At 36.7% G+C, this 18716-nt stretch overlaps 1 protein-coding gene across 4 annotated transcripts in view; it reads right to left on the reverse strand.

Annotated features, from left to right (window-relative positions):
- FTO (FTO alpha-ketoglutarate dependent dioxygenase) overlaps positions 1-18716 on the reverse strand; it is a 232911-nt gene that overhangs the window by 150424 nt on the left and 63771 nt on the right. For all 4 annotated transcript variants that reach the window (XM_062007502.1, XM_062007506.1, XM_062007503.1 and 1 more), the window contains exon 7: positions 11832-11951. In XM_062007502.1, the coding sequence (XP_061863486.1) occupies positions 11832-11951 (120 nt within the window). The remainder of the gene's footprint in view (positions 1-11831; positions 11952-18716) is intronic.

Below are 18716 nucleotides of genomic sequence, written 5' to 3' on the forward strand. Positions count from 1 at the left end.
CTACATTAATTTCTTAGATTATTAAAACTCTATGTGTATATATTCTCCCTGATTGGTTTTTTCTAAGTATTTTTATATGTTTGTGGCATTAAAATCAAATAGATTTTAACATAAAGTAACTTTCTGCATTCAGTGTAATTATTTTTTGCTTTAACAAGGACTGTTTCTTATTTATTCTGTAATATAGCCCAGTAGCACACTAAACATAGTATTATTAGTGCTCAAAAGCCTCAGTGAAGAAATTTCTATCAAAACATAAAATATTTTAAAAGGATTGAAAAAAAAATCAAATTACTATCACAATATTCTGCTTTGAAGGAAACACAGAGCTACCTGACCCTCTGTCATCTTCTCCATAACTACCTCTCCTATTGCAAAGCTTCGCCCATTCTCTCTCAAAACACACCCCTGCTTTTTGCCTAAGAGCCTTTGTCATCATTTTCTACTCTCTCAATCTCCAAAGCTTTTCCTGCCAAGCTTGTTTTCTATTCCCACTGTAACCAAAGGTCCATTCCACCTACACATCCAGTTTCAGGTTTGCCAACCACTACAATTCTTAAAAACTCCTGTCCTAGGAGTCCTTGCTCCTCCTCCCTTTGTCCTGTTTTTTCTGTAGTGACCAATGATGGGACTAGGAATAATGGACAAAAGCTGGAACGCAAAAAGTTTCATTTAAACATAAGGAAAAACCTTCTTTACCATGAGGGTGAGGGAGCCCTGGCACAGGCTGCCCAGAGAGGGGGTGGAGGCTCCCTCTCTGGAGGTTTTCAAAACCTGTCTGGACATGTTCTTGTGTGATCTGATCTAGGTGGGACCTGCTTTAGCAGCGGGGTTGGACTGGATGATCTTTAGAGGTCTCTTCCAATCCCTACCATTCTGTGATTCTACAAGTCCCCTGCTTTCACTGGCTACTGGCACCTGATGCCATTCTCATCCTGGCCTGCTGCAACCTGCAGTCTCTTGTCCTTGCTTTCTCCCTCCACACCACTCTCCAAAATCTCTACAGGTAAGTAAATAAGTAAATATTATTGCACTAAATGAACTAAATGAGATGGGAAGTAGAACTTGCTGAGTACTTCCTGGTTCCAGCTGTGCCTTGCTAACCAGTCTTCTCCAAGCTCCCAGATGGGAGGGTTCCACCAGTACCAGGGTTCTAGTACTTGCCCAAGAGGAAAATCAGACCTTTTCTTTAAGATGGAGTACCTTGTGAAGAACAAAGAGCAATTCATCCCAATGAAGAACTCAGTTCAAATTACTGATTTGCTATCATCACTAGTTTATCTTATTTCAAAGAATGATAATGCAGTGTCCCAGAATTTGGTGACACATCTGCAAGCAGGCAAAGCACGGTTGGGATGAACAGTCTTGGAGTGGGAGAGAAAGATAGCCTTTCTCAGTTTGAGAAGCCTTTACAATATGAACTGCATTAGACATCAGAATTTCTCCTTTTAAAAGACACTTTCATTCAATTTCCTTCTTCACACCGCAGAATAACTAGCAAATTTCACCTTTTTCAAGTCCACTATAAAACTCCACAGGATTTCTCCAACCTTATGTCATCCTACAACTATGAAATACAGTTTATAAATGAAATACGCTTTAAGGCTGTACCATGAGAAAAAGCACAGCTTAATTAAGTTAACTAAGCTGATTAAGCCATGCTCTTTCACCTATTACAGGAAGTATTTAGCCCTGGAGTCATCCTAAAGGCACCTCATACAGAGTATGACATGTTTTCCAGAGATACTGTATATATTTAGTCACTGCGGAAGGGGAAAAAGCAAACACCCCATATGTCAGCATGCCAACAAAAGCACAGAAGTAGTATCAGCTGATAAAGCATCTGTTTACATCTCGTTCCTCTCTGGAAGGTAGGCATTACATTACAAGAAAATAGACAAACTTGAGAGAATATTACCCCAGCACCTCAGATCTGACTGTTAAAAAAGAACTGCAGTAGAAATACTCTTTCTGAAAATCTTGGTCACTGACATTACTGAGATCTTCGTATGTTTACAAACAACTCAGACAAACAGATTTAGAACTGATCACAGTAGCCTTATTTTAAAAGAACTAAGACTAATTTTTCTCCATTGTTGTATCTGAATGAGTTGGTATCATTAAAAGAATTCTTCAAAATTTTCAACCCTTTCAAAATGTCTAAAAGCTATTTCTAAAATAAAGACATAGCTAAATAGCATTATTCTTATCTTGGCTTTTGCTGCTACAAGGGTGCTGCTCTGTGTCTCATAAAGATTTCTGGCAGAGTGAGAAAACCTGGTCAGTATCAGAGCCTTTCCTGGGACCTGTCTGAAGTGTCGACAAGCAGCTAAGCTGAATATTAATACACTCTCCATCATCAAAAGCTTTTGCATACCCAAAGGATGAGAAATATTTTAATCAGCTTTCAGCTTGTCTAGTAGAAGTCAGTTTATTCCTTTGGGATTATACATCTATGTGCTCAATTTTTGTCTTCACTCACTCTCTCTCTCTTACTTTTGAAACTAGCAGCAAAGAGCCTAAATCAGTTGTTTTGTTGGAATATGCCAGATAATGCTGTGATTCAATTACAGCAGAGGAAAAGCAAACAAAAAAAGTTGAGAAAACACTCCTGTATCCTGGTTTTTAATGGTAAGATTTCTTAAAGAGACCAGTGGGACTTTTTCTCTTGTTTTGTTCAATATTTTTTAAAATTGTAGGAGTTTTCAAGACTGATTCATCTGTTACCTTACCCACCTTTTCCCCTCCTCAGTCAACTCCTTAGTCTTGATATCATAAATTCACAATTCCTTCAGCATAATGGCCACCAGTGGAACTGACCCAAGATCATATGTTTTATGAACATGTGTGTCAAGTATGTCCCACATGAAAGCCTACAAGAGGTCAGTAACAAAATAATGGTCTGAAAATCCTTGACTGTAAAACTAACTCCCTGGTAACCTCTCCATTCTCTACTGTCATTTCTCTGAGAGACAAAGTCAGCCTCTGTAAGGTTGTATTAAAGAAGATATCGGCAGAAGATTTTTAAAGTGAGAAACATTAATAATCCTTATTAAGTTTTTTTTTTATCCTTTTAAAAGTGTCATTACATTTCAGATTAAGACACAGACAGGACTTGCATTGGCTTTTGCACTGAGCATCTACACAAATGTAACAGAACTCCTTTCATGGTACTTCATCCCTTCTTCCCTGGAGACAGATCTTTTGCCATCGTACATGTAATACCATGGTGTTCTTTCCTCTTCCCACTAAGAGAAGACAGAACTATAAAGCTTAGCTGCTCAAAGACTTTCAGGTACTCATCTCTTCAAGGATTTCTGGGAAGTACAATCTTTGCGTACTTTGGTTCTACACAGCATTGGCATAAATTTGTTTGTATAGGCTAATCGGCAAATAATTTCTATCCAAGTCTTCCATCAGCAACATGACCAATCATGAGTTTTGTGCAAAGGAGTCAATTCTGTGATCCCACTTCTGCAAATCACTTCAGCATAAAATCTCCTATTTCATTAAGCAGAAGCATGACATTGGACAGAATATGAGATCAATCAGTAAAGGATGACAATGAGTAAACTTACTCTGCCATATGTCTGAACTACAAGAAAAGTCTTAGAATTCACTTATCCAAGCCAAGTCTCACCACCACATAGACACAAGATTTGACCTTCTTGTGAGCTCATGAAGTTTTAGTCCATTAGCATGGAGCACAGAGCTTGAAGATCGAGTTAAAATATCATTATTAGCAGTGCATCTATGCATACATAAATATACACGTACAAAAATAAAATCACTTTGGTTTATTACACGATTATACTGATCCTAGGCAGTTCACACTGTGAACTGATGCATTGTTTCCAGCTCTTAACAGTGCACTTTGCAGAATAGCACATGCTAGGCACAAAGTCACATTCATCTGGAGCATAGCTCTACTGATGCTATTCCTATTTACAAGCAAGAATCTGGGCTGTTCTCACCATTCCTTTAATCCTTCTACTGCATTACACAAATTAAAAATGAATCTTATGAACAGACATGCCATTAGTCTGACTGTGATAAACAATCATGTTATTTTACAGGAACAATTCACAAGATTTGCACATTTATATATTAGAGAGTCTGCATATAGAGTTCGGATTCACTAGCTGTCCAAGAAGAGCTGCCAAAACCTGATGTTGACTAGAGACATTTGAGAAGAGACAGTAATTATCTTCTTCCTGCAGAATAGTAAACATTATATTACATCTACAGCTTCAGGATTATTAAACAGAAGTACGTGTGGCATGAAAAGTACAAAAAAGATTCACTCAAAAAAAGTCTCCTGAGAGCTAGAACTGGGAACTTCGTGGAGACAACCAGGGTCCATCAAAACACAGTAAACTCCCTCTGTCATACTTAAACGATAAAATTTGCACATCTAGAAAAAGAACTAATTAAAAAGTCTTAAATGTGGCCCAAATTCTACAGGTTCCAAATGTGGCACAGAGGCAGAAATCTTTTGGGTTCCTATGGCTGCAGAATGTTGTGTCCCTAGAACAGCCAATAACTAAGTCTTTTTTAGCTGCAGTAAAAAGCATAGCTTCATTTTACTGATGAGGAACTTAAGATCACAAAATAGTCTGCAGTCTGTAACCAATGTAAGACCTCAATGTTTTGATCTCTGCACTGATTTTGAAAACCACAGGTGAGTTACTTGCACAAGTTAAATAGAGGGTCAGAGAAAGAATTAGCACCTAATTCATCAGACCATAATGCTTTCCCAAGGCAAGTACTGAAGCCAAATTTGATTCCTTTATATATAACACGAGAGTTGTAATTTTGACCAAAGACGGAGCAACTGTTAAAAAATACATTGCAAAACCACTATTCACCCATGATCTTGTTTGGAACTAGAAGGAACAATAGGGAAGAAAAATCATCAATGCAGCAGTGGCAGCTTTTCAGAAGGTGTCATCTCCTTTGCTTAGACAGCAATTTGGAAAGTAAACCAGCTTTACTCTAGTTTGTGGTAGTTACATAGCCACTAAAATACAATAGCAATAAAACTATGTTTAGCAACATTAGTTGTACTTTTAAAATTACAGCAATGTAGATAGTGACATTTTTGTCATACTGCCATTCACTTTCACTTTCATTCAAAATCACAGCTTCTCTAGTTCATAGTAATCACCATGAAAATTATTCCTTCTGAACCACTGTAATTCAGTTTCAACACCAAACCAAATCTTTTTTTAAAATCTATGTAGCATGTCCATAAACATACATACATACATAACAAACCCATAAGCTCTGTACCTCATCACTTCTATGACTGCAAAAATGAAAGCCAGAATCACTTTAACCATACTTAATAACGAAGTTTTACATAACATACAGATACATACATTTCAACAATTTGAAATAAATAATTTATTTTCAGTAAATGTTCTTTTCAGGGTTCAAATATGGTATTTTATTCAGTTTTTCTACTAGGAAAGGGATTTCTAAGAACATGAAAGGCTTTGCAAAGAATAAATGGACTAGTAGAACACTCGCACAATACTACTATTTCACTATTTCCACAGCACATAGTAAGCCTTGATAAACACACTGTTGATAAAAAAAATCCTTTTTTGATTGCAGTATATGTACATTCAAGTTTCTAAAACAGTAGAAACAGCACCCAATTTTATATAATCTACAACAGCCCCATCGTATCGATTCTGCTTTCACTGAAATAGACCGCATAGTTCCCGTTAACCATCAAAGGATAACACCAAGTTCTAAAATATCCTTCCACAACTGATGCTGGATTCACAGGGATGCGGCAGACACTAAGATTTGAGCTGCTCCCACTCTGCCACATGCTGGGTGTCTTGCAGTGCTACCAAATGCAGTCTAATGCTCTCTAAATGCTTTTTTTACGTTACTCCTGCTGCCAAGAACTACAAGCAGTTGCTCACTTGCAATAGATGCCTTTAAATATAACTTTATACAACTCACAAATTCTGTAAAGCCCCTACATAATTGTGTATATATTTGTGTGTAGAAGCATGTGCAGACACATACAGTCACTATGGACCAGCTCTGGTAGTCTATCCACATGTGTTTAAGCCACACTGCTCAGTTCAGACACAGAGACTCGTTTACACAATTCAAATATATGACTGAGGCATGATCTACATGTACAGTTTGATTTCTGCTGATTGTGTGATACATGTGTTTATGTTAAAGATACTAACACAGAGCTCATCACACTTTATATGCAAGTACATTATATACTACACACAATCATACACATCAGATAGTATAAATGTATAGTGAAGAAAACAGAAAGAAGCCTCCCTCATGAAGAATTAAGCACAAAACAATAGAATTCTAGTCATCCAAAACTGAAGCTCACCAAGATAGAGTTGTTTGCACAAGAACACCTACAAACATCAAACTTGTAACTCAGGTGCAAATCCTCCTAAGGAAAAACAGCCACAGGACAGTATGCCCACCCCTTGGCACTATCTGGTGAGAACACACTACCAGCACGACACACACAGCTGCACGAGCCATCCATGGTCCTCCCATTTGTGCTGTCAGAAACACATCTCACTTCCTATAGGACATAAATTGTCCTAAACTTTTCCTGGCTTATGCCAGTTTACGTTATAACCTTGACGTTCCAGTGTAATTCTCATAGTATGCTGTATGAGTTGGAAGACTGCCCTTTCAACAAATCCAGCTTATAAAAGAAATGTTATAGTGGTTCATATCATCACAGCTTAGATCTCAGCCAGTTCACGTAAGGGTTAAAAATAGAAAGTGCTATCCACTGGTTTGCTCTGATGTTCCTGTAGATATTGTCACTAGATGTATCCTCAGTAGAATTCTATTCAACACCTCTGTCTTTAAGTACAAAGCTGTAGGCTGTAGCAGCTTTAGGAAACATAAGTATCCTTTTTTCTGCTGCACAGTATCTGTGTGTGAAATTCTCTAAAGGGGTTTAAGTATTTACCCTGAACACTATCAGACAGTTTCTAAAATTTTCCTTATCCTGTTGCAAAAACACTTCAAAGAGAATCATAAACACAGTCCTTTGTGCTTTCAGCACACACTTTGCTTTGGAAGCTTAAGTCTGAATTCTCTCAGAATTGTAAATATTTTTTTTTCTGAAAGATGTGCAGTACAACTTTACTTTTTCTTCTTCCTTTTTTGGCTTTTTTTTTTTTTTAAAGATTGGTAGCGATTCTACTGTACAGAATGCTGAATCCTTTCTCCCATTTCTGACAGCTAAAAATATTGGGGTCAAGGAAATTAGTGCCAAAAAAAAAAAAAAAAAGAATAAAAAAAGAAAAAGTATTCTTGGGGATCAGGTTTTGTTGTTGTTGTGGTTGAAGATAAAAGGAACATTTCCAGAAACATCTGACTCCCAGTGTGTATAAAATATAACCTGCCAAAAATACATTTGTTTAAACGGTCTGGCCTAAACAGATAAGAAAAGCCCAAAAAGACAAGAAATATGGCTAAAATTTAGGTCTGTGAGTTGTGCCTACATTTCACAGCTCATTAGGCAAATAGGATCCCCCATCACCGTATGGCCCTCCAATAAAGGAGTGTGACACTGCAGGATCTAAGCACAACAGGAAAGCTAAGCAAGAAATTAAAATAATACCTCAGAATTTCTTGCATTTTGGCTGACAAGGTCAAACCCATTCAAATGTCAGCTAAGTTGCTCTGCAATTTCCAAAAAAAGTTAAACAACCAACCAGTTGTTTGTGACCCCATTATCTTTTTCTTTTCTTTTTTTTTACAATATAATTGGTTAGCCACTTAAAGTGTCGAAGTCTCCAAAAGCTAGGAGGATTCCTTTTAAAAGAATATTTTGTCTTATAGCTTTTCAAGTGAAATGCTCTGATTTAATACATATTTAAACCCTTGTTTTAATTTGTGGGGGAAAGAAATAAAACATTATGGCCCTGGGCTGAGATTTTGTAGCTTAAGTTTCAGCCTAGACTCAATTTAACTGTCAGGCTGTAAGCCTCTGAAATAGTGGCTTATAGTTGAAACTATGACATACTTCATATGTAGCAATAGTAGCAAATAATGAAATAAGACCTCAAAATGGAAAGAAAAATAATTTTACAAGAAAATAGCCTTGTTCTCTGATTTCAGTTTAGTTGTATAAACTGATAAAAGCGAGATATTGACCATAACAGTCATAACAACATGACTAATAAATATTGCTTTTAAAAAGTTCTACAAATCAAGATGCAAGTTGTGCAGAAAGATATCAGTTTGCATGAAATGCCACTTTGCTCGTTGTAAGTACACAGTGTGTATATTTCTGCTTTTACACTACATTTATCAATTAAAAAGGTGTGCTGCATTTCATTACCATTAGCTGTATTTTAGGATGCCAAAAAAGTGAAACAAATGGTGTAACAATTACTGGTGGTTTAGTTATGCTGTTAAAAGAATCAGTTAAGATGTACGTTTCATTCCTTTAAGTAGACCTTTTACTGTAAGCAAACAGTTATGTTGTTAAAATATAAAACCAAATCAATCATCTTTTTCTTTACATTTAGTTCTATGATTTTTTTTCATCTTGCTAAATTCCTGCATAAATAGGTGGGATTAAATGGAGCCTAGCCTACCTAACATAATTATATATGTTGTGATTTTATACTGCAATGAAACTGATACATTTTAATAATCCCAGTCTTGGCTCTTAACCACTAAAGTCAATAAAGGTTATTAAGGCCAACTGCCATATAAATACATCGCTACATTGCTAAATGGACTGTCAAAGCAGGAAATACAATTCACACCATATAGCACTACCAGGGTCTTCATTTATCTTTTTTTTTTTAAAGGAACACTAGATATGTCTAAAAAGTCTTTCAAGATTGAATATTCAAGCATAATCATATATGTTTACTTGTCATTCCACAAACAAAAACCTTTTCACTTATTCAAATGTGAATCAGCCTAAAAGAAAATAAACACAAAAAAAAGACCGTAGGACTTCTATAGTTCCTACTGATTTGACACAGTGTTAAAAGATTTTCATGGCTAAAATAAATGTCAGATTGCAAGGTTTGCATGATATCAGACCCTGAGAGACAAATTGTCTCTCCACTGAATCTCAGAACAGCTACAGCAAGACTTCTTCACATCACATGAGACTTCAGCTTTTCAGACTTCTCTTTACCCAGAAAGCAAAGCTTGTACATTCCTTTTTTTCAAATGGTAACTCTCCTTTTGAATTCCACAAGCATTTATCCTGATGTTTCAGACGATAACGTGTTAATCTTGGATGACTTTTAAAAAAAAACACATCTCAAACATTTGAATAGCCTTTATATTTTCAAGGAGGGGAGGGGAAGAGAAGATTGGTTAAACTACTTTGGATTTAATGGTTCATAAATTCATGAGGTAATATTGTGGGAAATGTGATGTTTTATCAGAATGTCATTCAGATGAAAGGTTTAACATTTACATCACAAGAGTGAGCGCTAAGTAAAACTGTCCTCAGGGAAAGAAATGCCAAGAATAAACATTATGATAAAATTGTGTGTTTGCTATAATGTACAAAAATATTAAATAAAGCCCACAGGTTTGAAGACAGTGGGTTAAACTTCATGCAGTATCATACTCTGCGGTGACACTGGAGTAAGTACAATTAGCAGAATCAGAAATTCATTTGGCAACCTTCTCTTCTTCATTAAGTGCTTTACTAAACAAGGACTGGAGGACAAAATGCAGGCAAGGACTGACTTTTGTATCATTCTAGACATTTATATAAAAAAAGTAAGTCAAGAGCTGCTCAGCTCACGTACAAAAGTTCTGCTTAGGTTCATTTTTTTTAAGAAAAAAATCCTTTTAAACAATATTCTTGCCAGACAAGATCAACAATTCTAAGAGAATTTTACTTTTGGCATTTTCACTTAAAGAATCATCCAGCTAAAATTATTAAATCGGAGAAAAAGCATTGACTGTAGACAGGGTACTTTCAGAAATACCTTTTGATTTAACCTAATGCTGTGGAAGCTAAGCATGCACCAAAACACTGCACTTTTTATGTTAAATTGCTGTTGAATTTGTTAACCCACAATTGATTTCCTGTGTTATGGAATCTTAGAGATTACAGCTAACTTGAAGCAACAGGGATAATTCTTGATGTTAATGCTGCATTTCTATGTATTTTTATGAAGTCAATGCTGCTTGATGCATCAAAACTGCGGCTCAACATTGCCCCCTACTGTCACCTTGTGAAACATTCATGGGCAAAACGTAGGTTAAATCCAAAAAAACCACCCTACCTCCAAGTCTCAAATACAGTAAGCCTCAAATTTACATTGGAGACTCAACAAAACAGACATTCCCAATTAACATTCTCTTCTGTCTCCTTCAATAGCTCAACTTAATTGTGATTAATATGTTATAAGTCATAAAACATTAAAGCAATTTTTAAAATTTAAATTAGAAGCAGCTTCTGTCTTGGCCCAACCTTCGGTTTGCTGATAAATATCATCCTAAGGCCTGTTGAAAGGAGATACACTGACGCCACCATGATTCTAATTAGAGACACATGGTAATGTCACACCAACTGCAGAAAACCTAACCCTGGAGAATTCCTGAGTTTGCTGTTTTTCCATGTTCTCAACACACAATGGATATAAAATAACAATCAAACATTCTTGTCTCTACCTCATCTAAGCCTGTGTTACAAGAGAGTAAGTTGTCATTTGAAACAAAAACAAACCAAAAGATTTTTTTTCAATTATAAAGGTCACTCAAGAATGTGAGCACGTAAGAACAGAAAAATGAGGGAAAAAACCCCACATAAACAAGTTATAAACAATTTCTCTCCTTTTATAGGAAAGCTGAATGTTCACAGATTCCTTGTGGCAACTGATTTCACAAGTGAAAGCTCTCTGCTTTCCTGCACTCACGTTCCAAGTTCAAAACGAGCCACTGCTGGAAAACCTTACAACGTGTTTGACCAGGTTAGTGAGTCTCGTCTCAAAACTGAAGAGCATATTCTTGTTGCACTCAACCTCCAGAGATTAAAAAACACCTCTACTACAAATCTATTCAGCATCCTCAGTTGCATTACAAACTTTTCCAAGTCAGCTATGAGCAAATTGAAACTATGTTGCGATCAGCAGAGATGACTGAGACAAAGCTTCTAACGCAGACAGGGGGATATGAGTAAGCCACGTTTGACAATGTAGTTCCTTCTGTGTACAAATTTAGAAGCAGGCATGCTGGAAATTGTATCAAACGTTTACACTAGTAAAGTCTCCCAGCTGAGTCTCTACTTGGACAGCAACAGCAAGCAGGCTAATGGTGCTTGTCACTGAGGGCATTTTCAAGGAAAGCAGGGATGTATTTACAAGCACCCAGGAGCCAGTATCACTACAATTATTCAAGAAACTAATGTCCTCCTGCTGGTTCTAGCTATGGTGTGTGCAGGTGGACTACAGACAAATAGTTGTACCTTCAGATTCTACTCTCATTTTTGCTAAGATGCTTTCACCGTTGTCACTGGTGTTAAACGAAAAAGCCGACAATGTACATGGAAATGTACCAATTGGTGTGATGTAACATATGAGTGTCATCTTATGAAACTGTCAAACTTTAAAAACAAGCCGTCAGGAAATAACTTGGTTTGCTCCCATTTATTGTGGCTACTGGGGAGAAAAATAAGAGGAGGTAGTGACAGTGGAAGGCTGATATTCATTCTGCTTTTCACATGCTGTGAATAAAGTTTATTTTTACTGCAGTACAATTAAAAACATAATTGTGAGTGCTCTCACAATTAAGCTCTAGAGGCTTTAAACTATAAAAATAGTACTTACCATAATCTCCATTTTTCTCCAAAATCCTTCCAATTTAGCCATAGGCTTAAGCCACCAATCAGTGAACTTCAAATACCTTTTGCCTTGAAACCAAAACTGTCTAAGCCATTCAAATTCCACCTGCAAGATAAAAACATATGGTAGTGTAAACGTTGATGTTCACTATTAGGGGCAGGAATACATGAATCCAGCTGTACCTGAGCAATGCCCTAGAAAAGGAGAAGGTTACCAACATATTCATTTCTAAGTGCACCTTTACACCTGGCTGTTTATTTTTTTCATATTCCATGTGAATTTGGGACCTGAGCTACTCCCTTCAAACCTAGAGAGATGCAAACCCTAACTCTTTTCTTTACATGTGGTGCACGTACAATAAACATAGAAAGTTCAGGTTTACTCACAATCCAGTCAAATATGTACCAAGTCTGGCTTGCTCTGATTAATATTATAGTTTTCAAAATATTTCAGACATACAAAAGCCTGAAAAAGCTTGCAGTAATAAAATTGCTAGAACACAACCTTGTCAATTGCTGTGGAACAAGAGCACAGCACTGCAATGAATCAGTTTCTCATACCAAACAATTTAGTTGCCAGATAGGATACCAGTAACTTTTAGATGAGCAGGACCATGGGCAGCTCTGCCAGGGTGGGGTGGGGGGATGCCCAATGCTGTTCCTGCACCAAAATCCCCAACACAAAAGAACGAGTGTGGTCCTGAGCTGAAAAAGTAGGTTTTGGCGTTTTGAGACATCTAAAGTAACAGGTTTCTGTAGGATAATGCTTTTGTGGAAAATGTGCTTAAAAAGAATATAAACCCTCCACTGAAGCAATAAAAACTCCATCAGGAGCAAGCTAATACTTTTTTATTCAGAATATGAAATGTAGCAAAAGATGTAATACTTTATCATCTGAGTTTTTTTAAAAAAATCATGTATGGATGGACCATCAACTTTTAGCTTACTAGAATGTAATATAAATATATGCCATTAAATATTCTTCATAGAAAATAATTCCATTTATCCTAATTCCCACCAAGTCTTTTCTCCTTTAACAGTAATCCTTTAGAATTCTGTACTTATCTTTGTTGTGGTAGTTATGTTTCACACCGTGTTCAAAGCTGCTTTAATCATTATTTGTACCACAAAGAAGTTTTTGTTTATCCCTGCTCAGCACTGATGATGTAAACAAAGACAACCTGCCAAAGTGAAAGAATAAAGGAAACTGCCCAAAGCTGTCACCTAATGCTTTCTTTCCTTTCAGGGTGAACAGAATGACTATAGAAACCTGAAAGTGTTCCAGTTACTATTAACCAAAAGCTTGGTCAATATATTTTAAAGACTACAATAAAAGATATTTAAACTTCAAGTGTAAAAGAAGAAAACTAAAGCAATTTTGTTGGTAAAATAGAACAACGATTCACTCGCAGATTTGGATCTTAAAGTATTTTCAGAAAACCTGACTACTAGCCTAGTGACTTTGTAGCACAGAAGTTTAACAGTATCCTTCCTTAAAATAGCTGAGGAAAAGCTTGCATTTTCTACAGTATTAACAAGGTATGGTTTGGAAAGGCTGAGCATATTGACAGTTCAAATAAAGTTGTAAGCATTTGATACTTCTTTCTCCTCATGCTTCTTTTTGGATTTGTTGGTCTCTACCATGAAAGGGCTGTAACACATGATATCTAGCAAATATGTATCAGGAGATGAATTACATGAGAGCATTTTCAATGACTGTTTTTTCCAAAAAATTAAAATTAACATTTCAATACAGCTCATCATGGCAAGACTCTTTTAATCTGATTTTTTCATAATGGTTTGTTACATTAAACCATGTAATTTCAGCCTAAATAAAGTCTGGCATTATGGCCAAATTTTAGACATATCTTGATACTACACAGAACATATAACTTGAGACTTAGGTGCAAGAGGTAAAGTTCAGCAACAGGCTAGTTAATTTTCTGTAGAATTAGCTGGTCTCATCAGAGATCCATGTACCAAGTTGCAACACACAGCTGTTTAGCAATGTGGATGACCATTTAGCAGGATTCTAAAGCTCAGGTCCACATTTATCTCACCATGTCTCTGTTGAGCTCTAAATCGAGTTAATAAAAGGGGGGTTGGGTAGAAAAACAATATTTCACCCATCAACTTATTCATCAAGCTGCTTGACAAATGACTCTGAACTATCACCTCTGAACATATAACTGTGGATTCTGAGAAAAAAAATCTTGATGAGGCAATGGTGACATGACTGCTCTATCACTCTATCCTTGTTCCAGACAAAGGCATGGATACTTAGTTTTGCTAAAAAACTCCAGAGCTATCAGTTATGTTGTTTCTTTGGCATTTTTAATTAACACTTTTTACACCACAGCCATTACTAAGTATATGTTTTAACAAGAACATATGCTATCTGCTTTCCAAGCTCTTTTTAAAAAGCTGCATGTCCTCTCGCTTTCAATGAACTCTATTCAGTAACACCGTTTCCTGCAGCAGGAAGGCACTCCTATTGGCCTTTCATGAACAGGAGGGGCTGTACCAGGAAAAAATCCCTCAACAGTAAATTTTGGAGAGCAACAAAAAGCTAAATTCCAGCCTTAGTGGAACTAAAGTTACAGAATATCTATCTTTTGTGACAAAGCATTCAGGTTAACAATTCTTGCCAAGGACATTTTAAGAGTTTTAATCTGGAGACTCTCATATTTCAGAGCTAACTTTAGTTATCACTAGACATATTTTACATGACTGAACGGGACAAAGCTTAAACATATTAGTATTTTAAAAAACATATATGCTGAGTGTTTGAGAAACAATCTTCATCTAATTAATCTTCACTTACTAATTACACATGTGCATGTAAGCTCAGAATCAAGCCTCATACGTCTAACCTCAACATATTTTCAAGTTGTCCTTTAAACAATGATTAAAGGCCAATTTTAGGTTATAGTCAATACTGGGTAGTAAAAGGCCAACAGTAGCATTTGACATTTTGTGAGGCAGTGCTCCTCAGTCAATTATTTAAAAGTATTGGTTATTAAATGCCACATATGTAGGTGATCTATATTTTCTCTCTGCTGTACTAGCCAGCCACCAACCATGCTGTCAGCTCACTGTGATGTGCTAAAACATATTAACCTTCCTTTGGCTGCATACGCTGCTACCTCGTCTCAGCAGTGACCTCAGTGTCTAACATCATATACCTTCAACTTAGCTAAGCTCTTCTACATCCCTTGCATTCACCACACTTAAAATATATCTACTGCTGCCATAAAAATAGATTTGCTGTAGGCAAAAGTGATTGTACCTCACAAGCAATGAAGCAATCAATTCAGTCTCAAGTTTTAACCACAGTAATCAGGATTTGATAATGACAGATGACTAAAAACTCTGATGAAGACAACCTTACCTTTTCAAATATCAGTACTTCGAAACCTGCTACATTTTCAACACAATCCCTAGATACCAGAAAACCTTTCTCTGGTGTTTTATTTCATAGAGAACATTCAGTTATTAAGTTTGGTGTTGGCAAATAAAGAAACCTTCAAACTACTGCACGTAACATGAACTATTGCCAGATTTTGCATTACTCAGAGCAAGGAAAACAAATTTTCCGTGAAATGTGAAGAATAGGCTGGTGATGATCTTTTCTGCAGATTTATTTGTACATGTATGAGCATTTACATCACTTGTCCAGCAGTGTTTTATTACTTGAAAAAGCATTTACTTGCCAATGGGTTTCCCCAGGTAACTTGTAGCTCTGTTTGGGACATATTGAGCAGCTATAGTTATTTTGGAAAGCCAGGTATGATTCAGTAGGGGCAAGAGGATCACATTCAGTGAATACTGCAAGATCATTTATTTTGGGATAAATTACTACTGGCCAAAACAGCAATCTGATTGCTTAAAGGAGTAACTTCAATCTCTTAACACTATGTATGCATTGTTAGAGTTTTGTACTTCACAGCTGTCCAGGTAATTACTTCTGTTCACCCTGCCACACTCTGTTCACCAGATACCCTGCCATTGAAGTATTTGTTCAGACTTCAAGCCCATACTCAGACAAGCAGCATGTGAACACCCTTAATTAAGGTTATCTTGACTTACAACTACAAAGTACATACTGAAGTGACTCACACATCTAACAAAAAGCACATACCTTGCAATTACTCAGATATTCCTTTGAAGGCTGTTTTAGAAAGAGAGACCATGACAACAAAGCTAAGTCTAAAGAAATATTAAATTTCTACCTGGATGTCCAGTATAGATGCTAAAAACCTCCTCAGGTTAGCTTCTTACCTCTGTCAAGACATCCAAGACAGGGCTCTGGAAAATCCACCCTAGATACTGCTCCCTATCCCCAGATACTAGCTCTTTTACAGGTTTCTCTGTCCACCACAAAAAAAAAGGAAAGAAACAAGCCTCCACCTATGCTTCAGATCTTCAGTTCAAACCCACTTTTTATCAGTAATGGAGTCAATTTTCCTGCCCAGGAATACAAAAATGAAGGTACAGAATAATACCTCATTCTTTCAGATCTGCTCTTAGGGTTTTTCCCTCTAGCAGACAGATAATTCATCCAGGCCTTATTTGGCAGAGCAGTTAAATTCAGCAGAGAGTGTGAATCTGTGCTAAACTACTATATTTTAGCTTAGTCACACATAGCCTGATGCCAGTAAGAGAAGTAAAAAACCAAGTTCATAGCATTTCAAGAAGACAAAGAATCTAGAAAAACAACTGCATCTACTTACCTGAGTTAAACCCTGTGAAGAACTTCAGTTACGGTAATATTTGGAAACAAAATACAGCTGCATCACCACCTCTAGAGATGGCAACACCGCCTCATTTCAAGCTCATGATCTCTGTTACAGATGAATAGGAAACAAATGTGCAAGGAGGCTGAGAAATAGCACAGAAAGTTGTATATCAGACAGAAAAACATAGGCAAAGCTGGGTGGCAGTTCTTCATTAATTCTGTTTTGCTTTTTGTGCAATTTTGTCTCTTATATGTAAAAATACCAACATAGTAAAGAAAAAAACCACATAGTTACAAAATCCTGAGGACATTGACCAAGTGGAAGACTTGTAGTCATCAGTAAACAGTTTGATTCTTTAAAGAAACAAACACCTGCCTAAGAAAACTGGAATCCAAAACCTGTATTAGTGCCTGAAAATACACAGACTTATCATTCAGTGAGTAAAAGATAGTAGGAAGATTTTACAGAACCACAGAATCTCAAGGGCTAGAAAGGACCTCAAAAAATCAAGTCCAACTCCCCTGTCAGAGCAGGGCCACCTACAGTAGGTCACACAGGAACTCGTCCAGGTGGGTTTGGAATGTCTCCAGAGAAGGAGACTCCACAACCCATCTGGGCAGCCTCTTCCAGTGCTCCAGCACCCTCATAGCAAAGAAGTTTTTCCTTGTGTTTCTTTGGAACTTCTTCTGTTCCAGCTTGTACCCATTACCCCTTGTCCTGTCATTGGACATCACTGAGAACAACCTGGCTCCATCCTCCTGACATCCACCCTTTATGTAGTTACAAACATCAATAAGATCACTCCTCAGCCTCCTCTTCTCCAAGCTAAAGAGCCAATTTATATGCAAAGAAAAGTTGCATTAGTCTCACAGATCCATATGTTTTCACTTCAATGATGTTCGAAGAACAAACGTGTGCTTACCACAGTGACAAGCTACTAGGAACTTTGTCTACTTATACAGCAAATAAATGAAATTTAAGTAGCATTTTAACATATGGAATTTATGCTTCAATTGAAGAAGTGATCTTGGTATTAAAAAAAATTTAAACCAAAAAAGAAAGAAAAAAAGGAGTGGGTATTCTCTTTTCAAATGAAATATAGATCCAATGTGTCTGCCAAGTCTAAGTACACAATATGTACAAGTTAAACAATGATTTCTGTTACACTAGATCCCATATGCATAACAGGAAACATCCCTGTATGTCACATAGCAAAATTATTCAGGTGACTGCAAACACCAGGGGCTAGTCTCTCACCTGATGTAAACGGCACATGCCTTTGATGTTTAAGGACCCGTGCAAATTTGCCCCAGCTGCGCATGTGGCCCTAGCTGTGCAAACCACATATGCATGTAGTTTTATGGACTGAGCCTGATTAATGTTTTGTAAAACCCTGCATGCACCAGACTTCTTTAAATTGCTCTAGGAGCTGTTTTGCTAAAAGTCAAGGGTGCACATCCTTTGCCATCACTATTCTTTACATTTTATCAACTGTAAACACAATACAGATTCAATTGTGTTCTGTGAAGCTTTAGTAACATTCTGCAGTATGATATTCCTCAGTAGACAGCAATTTAAACAGTTTACATAAATTCTAATTTTAGTGAAAATTCTCTACATACAATGCAGCTTCTAGTAGTGATCACACTTGGTAGAAATCAGCAGTTCCTTTAAAATGTCTGAGTACAAGTGTGCTGTAAACAACCATTGATATTTAAGCAAAAAGTGGCCGAGAAGTCTATATTAACTGCTTGCTGTAGTTATTTTTCAAGAGAGATGATCATCAGTGCTTTACTGATGTTCGGAACAGTTAGGAACTTTCATCAGTTAGGAACAGCTGAAAGCTTTGTTTCAGGTAAAAGGACAGCTTTCCAGAGCAGCTAAACAATCTGCCATTTAAAACTCTTGATACACAGCCTTGACTACATTTTCTGTAGCTTCAAAAAAAGGGAAAAAAAAGAAGTAACAAGTTTACCACCTTCAGAAACACTACCCTTGTAAGAAGACCCAATCATTGTGTCACAATTACCTTTTTTGATATTGCATCCTTTTATATCACAGGAAAAAATACCTGTTTCTGCAGGTTCCGAAAAATGGTTTCATATTTTCAGTTCATTTGTCAAATCAATGTG

Source organism: Colius striatus, chromosome 14, assembly GCF_028858725.1.
Source record: "Colius striatus isolate bColStr4 chromosome 14, bColStr4.1.hap1, whole genome shotgun sequence".
Taxonomy (NCBI): Eukaryota; Metazoa; Chordata; class Aves; order Coliiformes; family Coliidae; genus Colius; species Colius striatus.